The sequence below is a fragment of the Schistocerca piceifrons genome, chromosome 6 (assembly GCF_021461385.2).
Source record: "Schistocerca piceifrons isolate TAMUIC-IGC-003096 chromosome 6, iqSchPice1.1, whole genome shotgun sequence".
Classification (NCBI taxonomy): domain Eukaryota; kingdom Metazoa; phylum Arthropoda; class Insecta; order Orthoptera; family Acrididae; genus Schistocerca; species Schistocerca piceifrons.
This window is the reverse complement of record NC_060143.1, coordinates 366,000,469-366,017,433: the sequence shown is the minus strand read 5'-3', so window position 1 is coordinate 366,017,433 and position 16,965 is coordinate 366,000,469. Positions and strand designations below refer to the sequence as shown.

At 42.0% G+C, this 16,965-nt stretch overlaps 1 protein-coding gene across 1 annotated transcript in view; it reads left to right on the top strand.

Moving 5' to 3' along the window:
• LOC124803328 (signal-induced proliferation-associated 1-like protein 2) overlaps positions 1–16,965 on the top strand; it is a gene marked incomplete at its 5' end in the record, with an annotated part of 104,540 nt that overhangs the window by 38,077 nt on the left and 49,498 nt on the right. Inside the window, 4 exons of the mRNA XM_047264511.1 lie at positions 9,224–9,381; positions 9,478–9,584; positions 10,135–10,269; positions 11,158–11,437. Of these exons, the coding sequence (XP_047120467.1) occupies positions 9,224–9,381; positions 9,478–9,584; positions 10,135–10,269; positions 11,158–11,437 (680 nt within the window). The remainder of the gene's footprint in view (positions 1–9,223; positions 9,382–9,477; positions 9,585–10,134; positions 10,270–11,157; positions 11,438–16,965) is intronic.

The window sequence follows — 16,965 nt, the reverse complement described above, 5'->3', positions numbered from 1 at the left end:
CTGCTTACCATTAGTGGCACAAATATTGACATGATTATCTGTAGTTCACACTTAAGTTTGGCAGATGGTGCAAGAAATCATTTTCAGATTTCACTCTCGAAAGTGCGTGGTGAAAAATGAGCAGCTAAATCTGTGGCTCTGATTTCTTATTTTATTGTGATCGTAATTTCTCACTCTGTGATTGGAAGGCAACAGAATATTTTGGCATTCTGAGAAAAAATTGGTGTGAAACTTTTTGAAGGGATATTGCTATGGTGGAAACCACTTTTCTTTTAATCATACTCAACCCAAGTCCCTTACCATAGCCATGACACATTACCCCCTATTTTATGAAAACACACAATTAACCATACTACTTTCTTCTGTCAGTTTTATCTGGTCATATTGGACAATAATACTTTAGAAGACAACAAATATGTGTAGTGTTGGCAATGTGGTGGATGTGATAGTGTTGGCAATGTGGTGGATGTGAAGGAGAAAACGTTCGTTGTTACAGTTCAGGTCCGAATTTTTGCCCCTGTTCCAACAACTGAGGATATTTCTTCGAATATACTTGAAGATTTTTTTTTGTAAAGTCCCTTATTGTCCGTTTGTAAATCGTTGCAGCAAATGTCCCATAAATACTAAAATATACTGTTGTGAAACAATTATTTAAGAACAGAGATAAAACAAATTTTTCAGACTAATGCACAAGCTTTCTGCAAGGTAGCTCCTCACAGGTCAGAGAGAAATTGATGGATATGGGGAACATAGAGAACCTAAAAAGTCCACACCATTTTAAATAGACATTCATTTGGTTCCCAGACAGACATGCCAGCGAATTGTACTGTAGTTCTTTAGTGTTCATGTTCTGGAAACTCCTACTCAAATGACTTGAAATGTTTAGATCATGACACTCTCCTAACAAAAGCAGACCATTGTTTACACAGTAGAACAGATGTGTCGACTAATTTGCATCTAAGTAATAGAAGTTGGAGAAAATCACGTTTGATGCAAATACTATGCCAGTTTTGCTGGGGTGGGACATATTAAGCATTGAATTACTGCAAGTCCATGCTAAGTCGTCTGTTTTATATGTCCATAAATGACATCAACCTCATTTAAATTGCCATGAATGAAATTATCCTCTCTTTTGGTAATTTCTTTTTTGGGACTGGTAGGAAATGGCTGACGTGTCACCTGCTGTGTTTGTAGATTATGTAAACTAATGTCAGTCTGATGGATAAGTAGTTTATTTTAAAAATAACAAGAATACTCACACAGTTATTTAATTGGATGGGGAAAGAAATCTACTCACCAAGTGGTGGCAGAACACACACATAAGACTGTTGTAATTGGCAAGTTTGTGCAACCAGTGGCTCCTTCTTCAGGAAGAAGGGTTGAAGGGGAAGGAAAAGGACTGGAGAGGTCAAGGAAAAGGGGCAGATTTTGAGAAAGTCACCCAGAACTGCAGGTCAGGGGAGACCTACCATACGGGATGAGAAGGAAAGAACTTCACACAATTTAATATTAAAATTCAGGAAGCAAAAGATATAGTAAGTAGAGTTGCATTCATGATCCATTAATACAGTGTGCTTTATAAGGAACAAGAGAAAACACCATTAAAATGTAGAATTCAACAAATACACAAAGTATTTTACACAGCTGAGCAACCTTTGCCTTATATCTAGTTCCATTATTTGATAAAGATACTAACAAAGCTGCTTGCAGGCATTCTTTTATTCATTGCTGTCTTACGGTTCAACTTTAAGGTAAGCAGTGCACCAATTTTCAGTTCTAATAAGAAAGTGATGTGAATTTTAATAGTTGTCCATCCAAGTTATTCAGAAAGAACAAGCAGAAATCTCTCCTGAAAATTAGAAATATTCACACTGACAAACAGCAAATTTTTCCATCGTGTACTTTATTGCCAGGAAACATGATAGTTCATTTGGATTCAGATTAAAATTCAGAATTAGTTCTTCATATTCGCACCTGTTTTTTTCTGTGAGGGTCCCCTGTAGGGTTTGACCTCTAGTCTCCAAAATTTTTCCGAAGAGTGAGCCAATTGCGGAAGGTCGCCTTACATGGTGCATCATTTCTATCGTGCACTGAGACCTTAAGTGTCTTTCGTCGTCGTGGCTCTGCAGTTCCGCTCATTCTCCAGCTGTTGGGTGAGGTCACCCTCCTGGATGTATTATTCTCCATCCACTGTGCAGTTTTTTTATTTCTTTTTTTGCGCAGATGATGATAATGGACCTGTTTGCATATTTGCTCCTGCCTTCCAGCTTGGTAGCCAGTCCATTGTGGTGGGGTTGCCATGTAACCTCTTGGGGGTTGTAGCCCCCCTGACTACACAGGTATCACTCTGCTGATGCCTGCACTGTTAACTCTCCATGTATGCCAAGGAGTAGATGCCCATCTCACTGGGGCATTGAGACTCCTGGCAATGGTCATCCTGCCATGTGGCCTTTCCTGAGGCTGGGTTGCCCCTGTGGGGAGGGCCACTGGTCGGAGTGGGTGGCATCGGGGCAGATGACATGCCATGGAGCATACATCACCACCACTTGCTGGTGGTCAAACAATAGCAGTGTCTAAACGTTCAAGATCTCACTTTAATACAAGGAAATATGACCTCAAACTGTTCCTCTCCCTGGCCACACCATTGGAGGTATGCCAGGCTAAGGATGGCAGCAAACCTTATTCGCTCCAATGCCTTGTATGCAAGAGAGCTGATGGGGAATCTTTTGTGTCAATGAAGCCTCAGTTTTTTGTGGAGCATTTAGAGGATAAGTTTGGGGAGGTGAAGGGATTGTCCAAAATGAAATCAGGGTCAATTCTGATAAAAACAGCATTGTCTGCCCGGTCATAGGCACTACTCGCTTGTGAGAAGCTGGGGGATATTTCTGTTTCCATCGCAGCCCATAAGAGCTTAAATTTGGTCTAGAATATCCTATTCCACAGGGACCTCCTTTTTGCTGTCTGATGACGAGTTGCGCACCAACTTAGAGCGACAAGGTGTTCATTTCGTCTGGCGCGTCCATAGGGGTCCAAAGCTGCCTTCATCTTGACCTTTGATGGTGACACATTACCAGAGGAGGTCAAGGTGATGGTATACTGCCATGATGTAACGCTGTATATCCCTCTTTTGATGCGGCACTTTAAATGCTGGAGGTTCGGGCTTATGTCTTCCCGCTGTACTTCCAATGACACACGTCCTGATTGTGGACGACCTTCACATTCTAATACTCCATGAGCCTCGCCTCCCATCTGTGTCAACTGCAGAGAGCACTCTTCCCCTTGCTGGACTGCAGGACTCTCCAGAAAGAAAGGAAAATCATGAAATAAAAGATCCTGGACCGGCTGACCTACACTGAGGCTAAAGAGGAAGGCTCCATACTGTGCGTATGACACCATCTTATGCCCCACAACGATTTGAGCCCCATCAGTTCCGCCATTTATAGTTGGCTCTCAAAGCTGTATGACTACACCTGTGCCCTTGATGGTGGGGGGCACTTCTATCCCTGTTGCTCCCGGATTGCCTACTTTGGGAGCAATGCTCCCCCAACCATCAGTCCCCACTTCTCAGTCGGAGAAGTGTCAGTCTTCAGGAAGGGTCCCCTTGGGTCACTCCTGTCCCATGTTCCTACCAGTGGGAAAGAGGAAACCTGTCAGGGGCTGAAGTGCCCACAGGCAGCTAGCTGGTTGTAGGGCTTCATGACCCTCCTCAGTCTGAGACTAAATCAGTGAAGCCCTCCCAGCTGAAGAAACCTAAGGAGCAGTGAGAGAAACCTAAAAAGAAAATGGCACCCAAGAACCAAGACATTGCGGTGGCACCTACACCACCACTCCCTACAAGCTCTGTGCCTCCGCCTCCGCCTGAGGATGAGATGGAGTTTCTGGTGCCCCCTGAGATCTCAATGGATCCTCTGACACAATGGATGTTGATTACACAGGTACTCAGTCTGGTGGCAGCAGGTGACCTTGAGGTGTAAACTGCCTCCTTGATAGTTTCATGCCTTCCCAGCCTCATGGTAACATCATCCTCCAGTGGAATTTCTGCAGTTTCTTCCACCACCTGACTGAGCTATGACAGCTGTTAGGCTTTACACCTTCTTTCTGCATTGTCCTCCAGGAAACGTGGTTCGCAGCAATGCGGACCCCAGCTCTTCACACTATAGAGGATATTACAAAAATCATGGCGAGTATCATAGTGTGTTGTGTGGAGTATGCGTCTGTCCTGAACTCGGTATGTAGTGTACCAATGCCCCTTCAAACTCTTCTCAAAGCTGTGGCTGTCAGGAAAAGGACAATGCAGGAAATAACCGCCTGCAACGTATATTTCCCTCCAGATGGTGGAGTACCCTTGAACATATTGGGTGCACTGATTAATCAACTCCCTAAACCTTATCTACTTCTGAGAGATTTTAACACCCATAACCCCTTGTAGGGTGCACCATGCTTAGTGGCCGAGATGTCGAAAATTTGCTGTCTCAACTCGACCTCTGCCTCTTAAATACTGCCGCCCCCCCTCCCCACCACACACACACACACACACACACACACACACACACACACACACACACACATATTGCAGTGTGGCTCATGGTACTTTCTCTACCATTGATTTATTACTTTGTATCTCAGGAATTCTTCCATCTGCCCACTGGAGGGCCCACAATGACTTGTGTGGTAGTGACCACGTCCCCAGCTTCCGTCACTCACCCAGCATCATTCCCCAGTCGCCTACTAGATGGCTTTAAATAAGGCAGACTGGGAAGCTTTCACCTCTGCCATCACCATTGAGTCTCCCCCCACATGGTAACACTGATGTGGTGGTTGAATGAGTGATTAGAATGATCATTTCTACAGCGGAAAATGCAATCACTTGTTCCGTAGGGTGCCTCAGCGGAAGGAAGTGCCTTGGTGGTCACCAGAAATCGCTGTGGTCATTGAAGAGCGTAGACGAGCTTTACAGCAACATAAGCCATGGGGCACCTAATAGCCTTTAAACAGCTCTGTGCCTGTGTTTACCAGCTCACAAAAAGATGGAAACAGGAGTGTTGGGCAAGGCATGTCTCAACCATTGGGTACCATATGTCGCCTTCACAAGTCTGGACAAAGATCAGACATGTCTTTGGGTATCAGACCCCGACAGGTGTCCCTAGCATTAATGTCACTGAAGTGTTATCTGCTAATGCAAACACAACTGCCAAGCACTTTTCTGAGCACTATGTTCGTCTCCCTGCATCGGAGAATTAGCCCCCCCCCCCAACGTTTTGTACCCTAAAACAGTGGATGGAAGGAAAACTTCTCTCGTTCACTGCACGCCGTAGTGAACCCTATAACGCTCTGTTTACTGTGTGGGAACCCCTCAGTGCCCTTGCACATTGCCCCAAAACAGCTCCTGGGCCACCAGATCGAATCCACAGTCAGATGATGAAACATCTGTCGTTGGCCTACCAGTGACATGTCCTTGTCATCTTCAACCACATCTGGTGCGACGGCATATTTCTGTCATAATGGTGGGAGAACACCATTGTTCCAGTGCTTAAATCTAGTAAAATCCCACTTGATGTGGATAGCAATTGGCCCATCAGCCTCACCAACATTCTTTTTAAGCTGCTAGAACATATGGTGAGTCAGCGCTTGTGTTTGCTCCTGGAGTCACGTGGCCTACTGCCTCCATGCCAGAGTGGTTTCTGCCAAGGTCACTCTACTGCTGATAATCTAATGTCCCTTGAGTCTGCTATCCAAACAGCCTTTTCCAGATGCCAACGGCTGATTGCAGTCTCTTTTGATTTAAGAAATGCTTGCAACACAAACTGGCGACATGTCCTCATGAGTGGGTTGTCCGGGGCCCGCTCCCAATTTTTATCCAAGACTTCCTTTCGCTCCATGCTTTCCCTGTCCAAGTTGGTGCCTCCCATAGTTCTCCCCATATTCAGGAGAATGGGGTTCCGCACAGCTCCGTATTGAGCGTGTCTCTATTTTTAGTACCCATTAATGGTATTGCAGCAGCTATGGGGCCATCTGCCTCACTTTCTCTGTATGCAGACAACTTTCGCATTTCCTACTGCTCCTCCAGTACTGGTGCTGCTGAGTGGCGCCTTTAGGGCGCCATCCACAAGGCACAGTCATGGGCTCTAGCCCATGGCTTCTAGTTTTCAGCTGTGAAGTTGTATGTCATGCACTTCTGTCAGCACCACACCATTCACCAGGAACCAGAACTTTATCTTGATGACGATCTACTCATTGTAGTGGACACATGTCGATTCTTTGGACAGGTTTTTGATGCCTGATTGACTTGGCTCCCTCATCTTTCTCAGCTTAATCGGAAGTGCTGACAGTACCTTAATGCCCTCTGCTGTCTGAACAACGCCACCTGGGGTGCAGATTCCTTATTCAACCTCATCTTGACCATGGAAGTATGATTTATAGTTCAGTGGCACCCTCAGCATTGCAATTACTAGACAGAGTGCACCACTGTGTAGTTCGACTAATGACAGGAGCTTTTCGGATGAGTCCAGCAATCGGCGTGGAGTCCCTCCATTGCAGATCATGCACGCACAACTGCTCATGAGTTACGTCACATACATTCATAACTCTCCTGAGCATCCAAATTACCATCTCCTTTTCCCAACCACAGTGGTTCATCTACCAAGTCGGCGGCCCAGGTCAGGGCTTACGAATGTGGTTTGTGCCCGATCCCTTCTGTGTGAATAGGGTCCATTCGCATACGCTACCGTGATGATGTATACCTAGGCAGCAGCTGCACCTGGACCTTTCGCATGACCATAAGGACTCAGTTCCTCCCGAGGCTCTCCACTGTCACTTCCTCTCGATTCTTGATGCGTCTTGGGGCTTCGAAGTAGTTTACGCCGATACCTCCATGGCTAATGGTCATGTTGGCTTTGTCTATGCTCACAGAATACATACTGAGCAGCGCTCCTTCTCGGATGTCTGCAGTGTTTCACTGCAGAGCTGGTGGCCATATCCTGTGCTCTTGAGCATATGTTTGTGCTCTGGTGAGTCGTTTATCTGTAGTGACTCCTTGACCAGCTTAAAAGTTATTGACCAGTGTTACCCTCGCCATCCTTCGATAGTGACCATCCAGGAGTCCGTCTATACCCTGGAACAGTCCAGTCATTCAGTAGTGTTTGTCTGGACCCACCACACGTTGGAATCCCTGGCATTGAACTTGCTAAAAGGCTGGCCAAACAGGCTACACGGAAACTACCTCTGGAGATCGGCACCTCTGGAAATGACCTGCATTCATTATTACGCCGCAAGTTTTTTGGCTTTGGGAGATGGACTGGCATAATCTCAGTATGAACAACAAACTGTCCATTAAGGAGACTATAAATGTGTGGAAGTCGTCCATGCACACCTCTCACAGGGACTCTGTGGTTCTCTGCTGGTGCCGCATTGGCCATGCTTGGGTGAGACATGGCTATCTTCTGCATCGTGAAGACCCAGCTTAGTGTCAGTGTGGTGCCTGGTTGATTGGCCAATATTCTGTTGCGCTGTCATACTTTTGATGCCCTGCAACATAATCTTCAGTTAACGGATTCGTTACCATTAATTTTAGCTGACAACGCCTCACTGGCTGACGTTTTGTATGTGGGGATTTGGGGGGGGGGGGGGGGGTTCATCACTCTATCAAAGTTTTAGTGCATGTCCTTTGTCAGTCTGTGGTTTTAGGCTGGTGATTTTAATGTGTTGCAGAGTGGCTGCCTTACCCTTTTTATTCTGGTGATCAGCCAGCCACAGTGATCCGCACTCTTGTTTCAATACCTTCTATCGGTTTCTTTCATCTGTCTGTGGTTTTCTTGTCCTATTTGGTCCATTGTAGTGTTTGTTGCCCTTCTGTCCTTCTTGTGATTTTTTTCCTTTCCCACAGTTTTGTGCTGCAGTCTTGTTTGTTTTATTCTTTTCCTGGTGGAATTCTTTTAATAGGAGCAAGGGACTGATGACCAAGCAGTTTGGTCTCTTTCCCCTCCTCTTTCCTTTAAACAAACAAACAAACCAACCAACCAACCAAATAGGAACGTCAACAGATCAGACACAGCAGGAATCTATTCAGCTGCAAAAATGAAAATGTTTTATGCAGCTCAGTACTGATCATTGCATGGATCTGTTAGAATGTTGGACGTAGCATTTTGCAGTTAATAGCATTGATATGTCAGTTTTATTCTGTATTATGATAAGACTGCAATCATTGGGTAAGATTTCCTTCACAGGAACAAGCTCCTGGTCATTAAGCCTCTCCCAGCAGCTTAGACGACCATCTTGGCTAGGTTGTGCATCGGACACTTGTCTTTTTAGCCATAACATTTGTTAAGTGGTGCTTCCCCACCACTTTGCACTCACTCCACTCAACCTTTGTCAGCCATTTCCTGACAGAATGCTCTTTTCTTAACCCTTTACATTCTCATTTGTGTTTGCCATCTGAGTTACTTACTGTTTTAATTAACGACACGTGAGCTGTCGACTGCATTTTACTTTTTATCTATTATAGCAATATGGCGAAAGCCATGTAATTTTTAGTTCAGGAGTTCCATTTCTCTGTGGCATATTTTTATAGACTTTCTCTATGTCCCAGCTTTAGCTGTCTTCTTTTATGTCATTTGGGATTAACGTACAGTCATTTTCTTTAACTCCTTTCTTTGTCTTCGTGTTCTACAGTTCTAACATGGGCATGTATGACACTAGACGTTTTTGCACCCTAAAATGAGAGAGAGGGGGGAGGGGGGGGGGGGAGAATTGGGTAAGATGGAGCACACACTGACCTACATTTGAGAGGAGGGAAGGTTCACATTGTGGAAAACCTGATGGTACAATATAAAAAAATCTTAATGTGTTAAACCTCTTTCCACCTTGCATGTTGCAGTTTGAAAATCACTGAGGCTTTGGTGACAAAATTGGACCTCTGACTGGTGTGCATTTAAGGATCTTTGGGTGGTGATTGTTAAGTTTGATTCCAAAGTTTATCAGCACACATGGCAGGCCTGTTCAAATGTTCTTCTCATCCTTCATGATTTTACATTTGTCATCAGTAATGGAAAGTGGCAATACTTTAGAAAATGTGCAACTCATAGCATATAGCAGTACTACTTGGAGAATGGTGCATTTCTTAGAATAGTTTGGCGTAATGTACCCTTTGGTGCTGCTTTTTTTTTTAGGACATTGAAAATACTATGATATATGTAATCCTGACTCATGTTTTTTTCCCTTGAAACAGCTGTTAAGGAAGAGGCATATTGGGAATGACATTGTAACTATAGTCTTCCAAGAGCCTGGTGCTCAGCCATTCACACCAAAGAATATTCGTTCTCAGTTCCAACATGTCTTTATTGTTGTGAGAGTTGTGAATCCTTGTACAGAGAACACACAGTACCGGTAAGTGTCTTATACAGTAGACAGATAGAATCCTATAATAAACTTATCATGACTCATAAATTTCCATATATATTTAATTTATGCTTCCTTTTGCAGTGTTGCTGTGAGCCGATCCAAAGAAGTACCTCCATTTGGACCACCAATCCAAGATGGAGCTACATTTCCTAAGTCCAAAGCTTTTGGGGATTTTTTATTAGCCAAAGGTACATAGCATTATTGAGTAAAATTTTGCTACCCTATGAATACATTGTGGTATTTAAGTAAAGATATTTCACTCTGGAGCATACAAGTTAAGAAATTTTAGTAAGAAAAAGTTTTTATTTAACATACTACTGTATGAATTTCAAGAACGGTTTGACAGAAAAACAATAAGATTAATAAAATTGCATTTGCATTTCATATTGACTCAAAGTAGCATGTTGAAAAATCCTTCTTTGTGATAAAGACGATGGTGAGGAACTAAGTATTTGTAAGATGACCAGATCCAATCTCTTTGGCATTGGGAAACGGTTTCTAATAGGAGAAGATCTGAATGGTCAAATAAATGAAGTAGAAATTTCTTAGTGTGTTAGTGTGTTTGGGTTTCCCTTACTTTTTACTATCTTTCCCTCCCCTTGGATGAAATATCACAGCCCTACTTTAGTTACTTGTTTCAGCCATTCTGGAATATATCCTCAGTTGCAGTTAAAAATATTGTAATATTTTTATATTTAGTAGTGTGTAGTAAATGAATATGTTCACTTTTCATTACAGTAATCAACGCAGAAAACGCAGCCCATCGTTCAGAGAAATTTGCAACCATGGCAACTCGCACACGACAAGAGTACTTGAAGGATTTGGCATCAAATTACACTACTACTACTGTTGTGGAATCTGGTCAAAAATTCTGTTAGTAATTCCATTCAATTTATTTTTATTTTTTACTCATTGCTTACTAAAAGAATAACATATAAGCTTGCTTAAACATTATATATTTGTATCTTCTACAAGCAAACAATTCACAATTCAGGTGAAAGTCAGTTTGTGGTGAAGTATACATACTACAACTATATTCATCCTTGGTTTATGAATTCAATCTGTCTGAGTTAGAAGACATTCTGGGCATTAACTTTGCAATGACTGTTATATACTAGTATAGAAGAACTATATTAAATCATCATATGGTTCTGTTTAAGATAGAGAAAAAGTACTTGATATTAATGCATAGTAAATAACTTACTGTGTCATTTTTTAATATAGCAGTTTTTTATCAAATGTATTGTATACCCTGGGGGGAAATAAAACTGTTTAAACTGAAACATCTATGTTAAGGGTCATTGGTACGTGGAGAGCCTGTGAATGTTTAGTAGTGAAATGACTTCAGCATGTGATGCAACTAATTAAACAGCTTTGAGCTACTGCTGGTATAAAATTGTGTGTATTACACTGGAAAATAAGCTTGCTTCTCAAAATTCATGCTTTAAGAGAATGAAATTTTTGTAACAGAATCAAGAAAGAGTTTAGTTGTTTCATCAAATACTTTCTTTTCAATCACTTGGAATTTAGTTATGACTATATGAGAAATAATTTTGTTTAAGTACTGTCATGACAAATTCATCTCAAATGATTAATCATGTATTGTAATATTACAGTTGTAACCAATGTTGATCACTGTTGGCTACACTTTTAAAAACTTAGTGTCTTTGCTGCATGTGGACACTGCTCTTTACATCTAAGAATATTGGCTTTAGTGAAGAAGAAAATCAATGTATTATCGATGAAATGTGTTTTTTTCAGCAATGCTGTCATTTGGCAGTAAGAAGAAAGAACGAGCCAGTGGCAATAATGCTGGTGGTTGTCCTATGGCATCTCTCTCAGCTTGGCAGCGAGGAGCTGTTGCTTGGCCAGTGCTGTTGGAGGATGGCGGTGGACAGCAAGTTTCTGCAGGTGTTACCGTCATTCCGTGTTCACTTGGTGTTTCGGCTGATACATTACTGCTGGTCGACGAGCAGTCCCGGGATGTCGTCTTTGTCACCCCATGCAAAGCAATACTTGGCTGGCAGCTAAGTTCTAATAAGTATGCATTAAACAATGATAAAAGCACTTCTATTATATACACTAAAATTTATGAAAACTGTAGCTTCCAGAAAGAGTGATGTTTATGAATCCAAGCTAATGTATGCAGAACATTGTACCTGCAATAAGTTTTTAAAACTACAGAGAGAGTAATTTAGCATCTTCTTTCTTCTCCTTCTTAGTTTGCTCTTCTTCTGTGGCCCAAGATTCTATTGTGTACCATCACCTCTTCAACAATTTTCTGCCAGGAGTGCTTTCCAATTTCTGTATCTCATTTTCTATAGATCTTGGACACCATCTATCAATGTGATTTTTAATCAGCCATGTCCCCTTTACTGGGCAAGATTTCCAGTTAGTATCTTCTTTGGTACCTCCGTATCACACCTCAGTGCTACATACCTAGCCCATCTCACCTCAGTCTTGCTGAATACTGTTTTTCTCATAGGTGGCTTTTTTAACTGGTATACAGCTCATTGTTATACTGTCTCCTACACCTCACTCCTTCACAATGCCACCTTATTATTTCTCTCAAAGGCATTCAGAATGTTGGTACCCATTATTATTTGTGGCAGGTTTCTAAGGACTGTGTGAGCACTGGTCTTGTAAATGTTTCTAAGACAATTAAATTAGTAATGCGAGGTTAGTGCCTTGAAGAAAGTAGTTTTGTTAGAGCTGTGAAGAAAGTAGTTTAGTTAGGACAAAATAAGCTTTATCGGCTACCGCTAGCTCTTGTTTAATTTTGCACAAGGTATCATTGTAGGTCACGGTCACCTCCAGGTATTTCAGGTACTCAGCATTCTTCAATTCATTATCAGATAGTCACTGACTTTGACTGTGTCTTATGGATGCTCTTTTACTTTTAGACTAATTGTCAGTCCCATGCCCTTAGCAACTTGTTCTAATGCAATAAAAAAACTCTGCCCATTGCCCTGGAAGAACTGTATGTATTATCAGTGCAGGCTTATATTTCTATAGATTTGTCAAAGATTGTTGTTTGGGCCAGTTCATTAGTTTCTCACATTATATGTTCCAGCGCTATAATGCTCCTCTGACACTGGCTGCTTCTCATCTTGCTCACGGTTTTCCTCACTAGCCTCCTGGGCATGCCCTTTCCTCTGATGGCAGCATGTAATTTCTCTCTATGCACGTCATAATATACAGATCTAGAATGGATGAATGTGTGTTGTATATCAGTTTCAAATTCAGTTTTTTTCTATCTAAGATTTGTCGTAGGGTGAAAATTTAGTGTACTTCTGATTTCCTTGGGAGAAATCTACATTGGCATGGACCTGTTTCTTGTTGGATGATTAGAAGGTGACAGTCAAACAGGAGGTTAGGGTACATCTAATTCCCAAAGTTTAGGAATAGTATTCCTCCATAATTTTCACATTCCATTTGATTTCCTTTCATGTAGAGAGTATGTATAATTTAGTCTTTACACTGTAGTGACATTCCCTCCTCTTCTCAGATTTTCACAGTTCTTAAGAGGAGCTGTTTCAGTTTTTGACTGCTCTGTTCCAGTATCTCTGGTTCAGACTGCGTTGTCATTCCTTAATCATTTCAGGGCTTTTCTTATTTTGTCACATAGCCCCAGCAGCGCCTTTAGCTACACGGACAATGTGTGATTGGTGTTAGTGAGCTCACGGTGTAGAGTAGTCAAATAAAGTGAAGACATAAAAGCAAACACCAGTATCTCTCATCAACAACAAAGTGTCCAATTCTGGCATGTGAGTTGGTTCATAAGAGGACAAACAATTGCCATCTGGAAAATGGGTTTATTGTACCCTGAGTTTCGGCTGATACAGAGATCACTGCATCCACAGTGGTGGGTGTATGGTGCCAGTCAGTAGAAGAGGTTCTCTGCAACAGTGAGGGGTTATGGGACAACACTGTATGAACTTGTCATAGAATGACCACTATCTTCTCTGCATGACTATAACAATCTGTATAATTTCATTGTATTGCAGGAAAAAGTCACCCTTGTCTTTACAACAGGTGTGTTGTTATACTGGATGAGTTAATGAACTACTACTTCTTTCTAACCTTTTCCAACTTATTTCCTCTTTCCTTTATGAAAGGAATCTAGTAGTTCACTTCTAAATGTATTTATCAGTAGCATTTGAATTTAACCTCCTGAAAAACAAGTACTGCCTCTATGTAATTATAGCAAACTCCCAATTATATGAGTGCAGAAATCTGTACCTGATGTGATCTGTTATTATAGCAAATATTTTTGTCTAGAATACAGTCTCCTAGTTGTGAAGATGTAGGTGACAAAAACATCAACCGGTGGTTAAACAGTGATGTTTGTGACTGTGATTTGAGTGCCTCGGTAACAATGTATGTTCAGCAGAGTAAGATAACGAAGACAAGATATCGAGGAACCCATTATTGTACACATGGAAGCACTGAAATGTGCTGGTTTGTTACTACAGTATGTAAGACAAGATGCTGCTAATATTGGAGGCTGACACTAGTGTTTGCAGGAATAACAATGGCCACGGTATACAATAGCTGTGTCACTAGGAAGGGAGGGGCGGGCCCGACAGAGAAAGAGTAGGTTTAAAGGTGTGTGTGTGTGTGTGTGTGTGTGTGTGTGTGTGTGTGTGTGTGTGTGTGTGTGTGTGTTACAGTCAGTCAGTGTGCTCAGTGACTGGCAGTTACTAATTGTGTGTTCCTTTGCATGCAATATGTAGCTAATTGGTTCTAATTGCTTGGAATAACAAGCAGCTGTGAGACGTCAAAGCTCTGCATATGGCCCTGGCACAGTAGTGTGTACACTGAAGATGTTTGTGCAGCATTTCCAAGCTAACTGTTTGAACAATGGGTATTATTATAATATGTTTAAGACACACATTTTATTACATTACGCCAATTTGGTTATTTGTCATTGGAGATATGCAGATGCAAGTGTTACCTTTTTCATGTGGTTGCGTCCGGCACGGATCCAGGGCTATGTCCTGGGGATGGGAGGGGGGTCTCTTTATTACTTGGTACTCTACCACTCACACCAACCCCCTCCCCAAAAAATAACCTGTTGAAACATGACCCATCTTCTCTTTTAACATGCCACAGATGCCTGTGAGTTTGGTGGTGGTGATTTTATATAGTAACATAATGTAACTTTTTACATCAGTGCTTAGTACATTGCTTTGACATCTGAAAATAGCAGTTTGGATAAACACATTCAGCCGAAAATTTGAGATTTACGGGTGTCAAGGAACTAGTTTGAGAACTAAAATAGTAGAATTCTCATTCCTGTGTCAGTTATAATTTAAACAATTACTTTACTTCTTCATGTCTGGAGCTGTCAGATTTTTGGCCTAGTACTGGGCTAAGTGGAAAGCCTTGGGCTTGCTTAGCCAGAGGTTGTCTAGAGAACAATATGAGAGACAGTTATGGCATGTTGGAAGATGTTCTATGTTTTGTATTTCTCCACAGTTGCACTTGTCATCTTCAGATTCTAATAGACTCGATTTTATCATTTGGATTTTGACGGGCTTCATCAGTTCTGAAATGGTTTAGCATTTTTAGTGACCTGCTGTTCGTCAACACTATTGGTGAATGAATGTTCTGAAATAGGGTAGCTGACAGGGGGTTCATCCAAAATATCTTGATTTTGGTCTTCATGACCACAAAGGCTACTGTACAGTGGATGTCTCTTTGAACTGCTCATTATGTTAATTAGCTACCCTATGAGATTTGGGACTGTTGTAACCTGAAGCTTGGTTTGTCTTTTTTCGATGGAGTGGGCTTCATGCGTCCTGTGACTAGCCCACAGGTTTCGTTAAAGTTTATGTTGATATTCTTTGCATGCACCGATGTAGACCAGACATGGCATGCTTACTCAGCTGCAGAAAAGCAAAATGCTAAAGCGGTGGTTCTATGAACAGTAGGTTTGATGCCCCACTTACTTCCATTCAGCATTCTAAGTATATTGTTCTTTGCAGCTATGTTATTTTGATTTTTTTAAAGTAATGTTTGTATGTGAGGGACCTGTCAACTGTCACTGAGCTGTGTTGGCTGGTCTGTGTGCTCAAGGCTAGACCCATTACAGTTAACGTGCAGCTTCCTGTTTGCTAGGCATGTGTGCAGGTGAAAAGCACAAACCTTTGTTTTAATGGGATTTGGTCTGAGATAGTTATCGTAATACTGTATGTTGGCATAGCTTCTAGTATATTCTCTAACTTTACTTCCTCAAAGGTTCATAGTTTCTAATGTTTTTTCTAACTTTATCTATACTTCCTCAAAGGTTCTTCTTTGCACTGTGATGCCCAAATTGTCAGCCTAGAGAAAATAATAATAAAATACAACATTGAAGTGTGCACTCACTATTATCAGTATTTCACTTAGCATTATGATCAACAACGCAGCTCTGCAGGATATGGTTATTAGAGCATACAACTGGGAAACGTTGTTTCTTTCAGTTTTTTCGGCTTAATTAGTATTTCTGTTCTTCCTTCCTTCCTTCCTTCATTTCTTTTCTTGCCTTACTCAATGTCCTGTGGTTTGCAGGTTCTACCTGTGAACTCGCAAACCCTGTCACATTTGTTGTTGGCTGCTGGTATGGGCAACTTTTGAATGGGTGCCTTTACCTTGCTGGAAGAATAACTGCATCCAGTCCAGCTGCAAGCCCATCAATGTGGGCAAGTCCTCTGACAAGAACCTGAAAAGTATCATGTGTGAAAAGTAATTTATAGTTTAACACTGGAAAATCTAGGATGGAATATGACAATATTACAAAAAGGATTATTGCTGCTCACCATATAGCAGAGATGCTGAGTCACAGATAGGCACAACAAAAAGAATCTGAGAAAGTAAGCTTTTGGTCAACAAGGCCTTCATCAGAAATAGACCCCCCCCCCCCCTCTCTCTCTCTCTCTCTCTCTCTCTCTCTCTCTCTCTCTCTCTCTCTCTCTCTCTCTCTCTCTCTCTCTCTCTCTCCTTTCCTCTGAATTGCCTCAGCAGCGGGAAGAGGTGGCCCTTACACGTCTTCGGATCGGGCACTGTCCTCTCACACATAGCTTTTTATTACAGCGGGATGATCCTCCGTTTTGAGATGCTTGTGGTGTGCACATCTCTGTCTGGCACATTTTAACAGACTGCATTTTATGCTGTGATGCAAGGGCAGAAGCACAAGTTGATGGGGACCTGCCTTCTGTTTTAGCTAATGATGAGACGTGTGTGTCTAGGGTTTTTAAGTTTTGTGATGTGTCTGGACTCTGGCCTAAACTTTTAGGCTGGAGGTTTTAGTGTATTGCAGAGTGGCTGACTCCTCCCCTTTTTTCCTTGCGGTCAGCCAGCCACTTCCATCTGCTACATTGTTTTAGATCCCTCTATCATTTTCTTCCTGTGTTGTCCATGTTTTACTGCTGACACCCTGCTTCATCCCACGCTTTGGTGTGGGTGAGCACATATTTTTCAACGATTGTTACCCGTGTTTTATGTTCCATTTTATATTCCTGTTCTGGGATTTTTTTTGTCACCCGTCTCACTATGTTACTGAACGGGTGCTGAAGACCTTGCTGT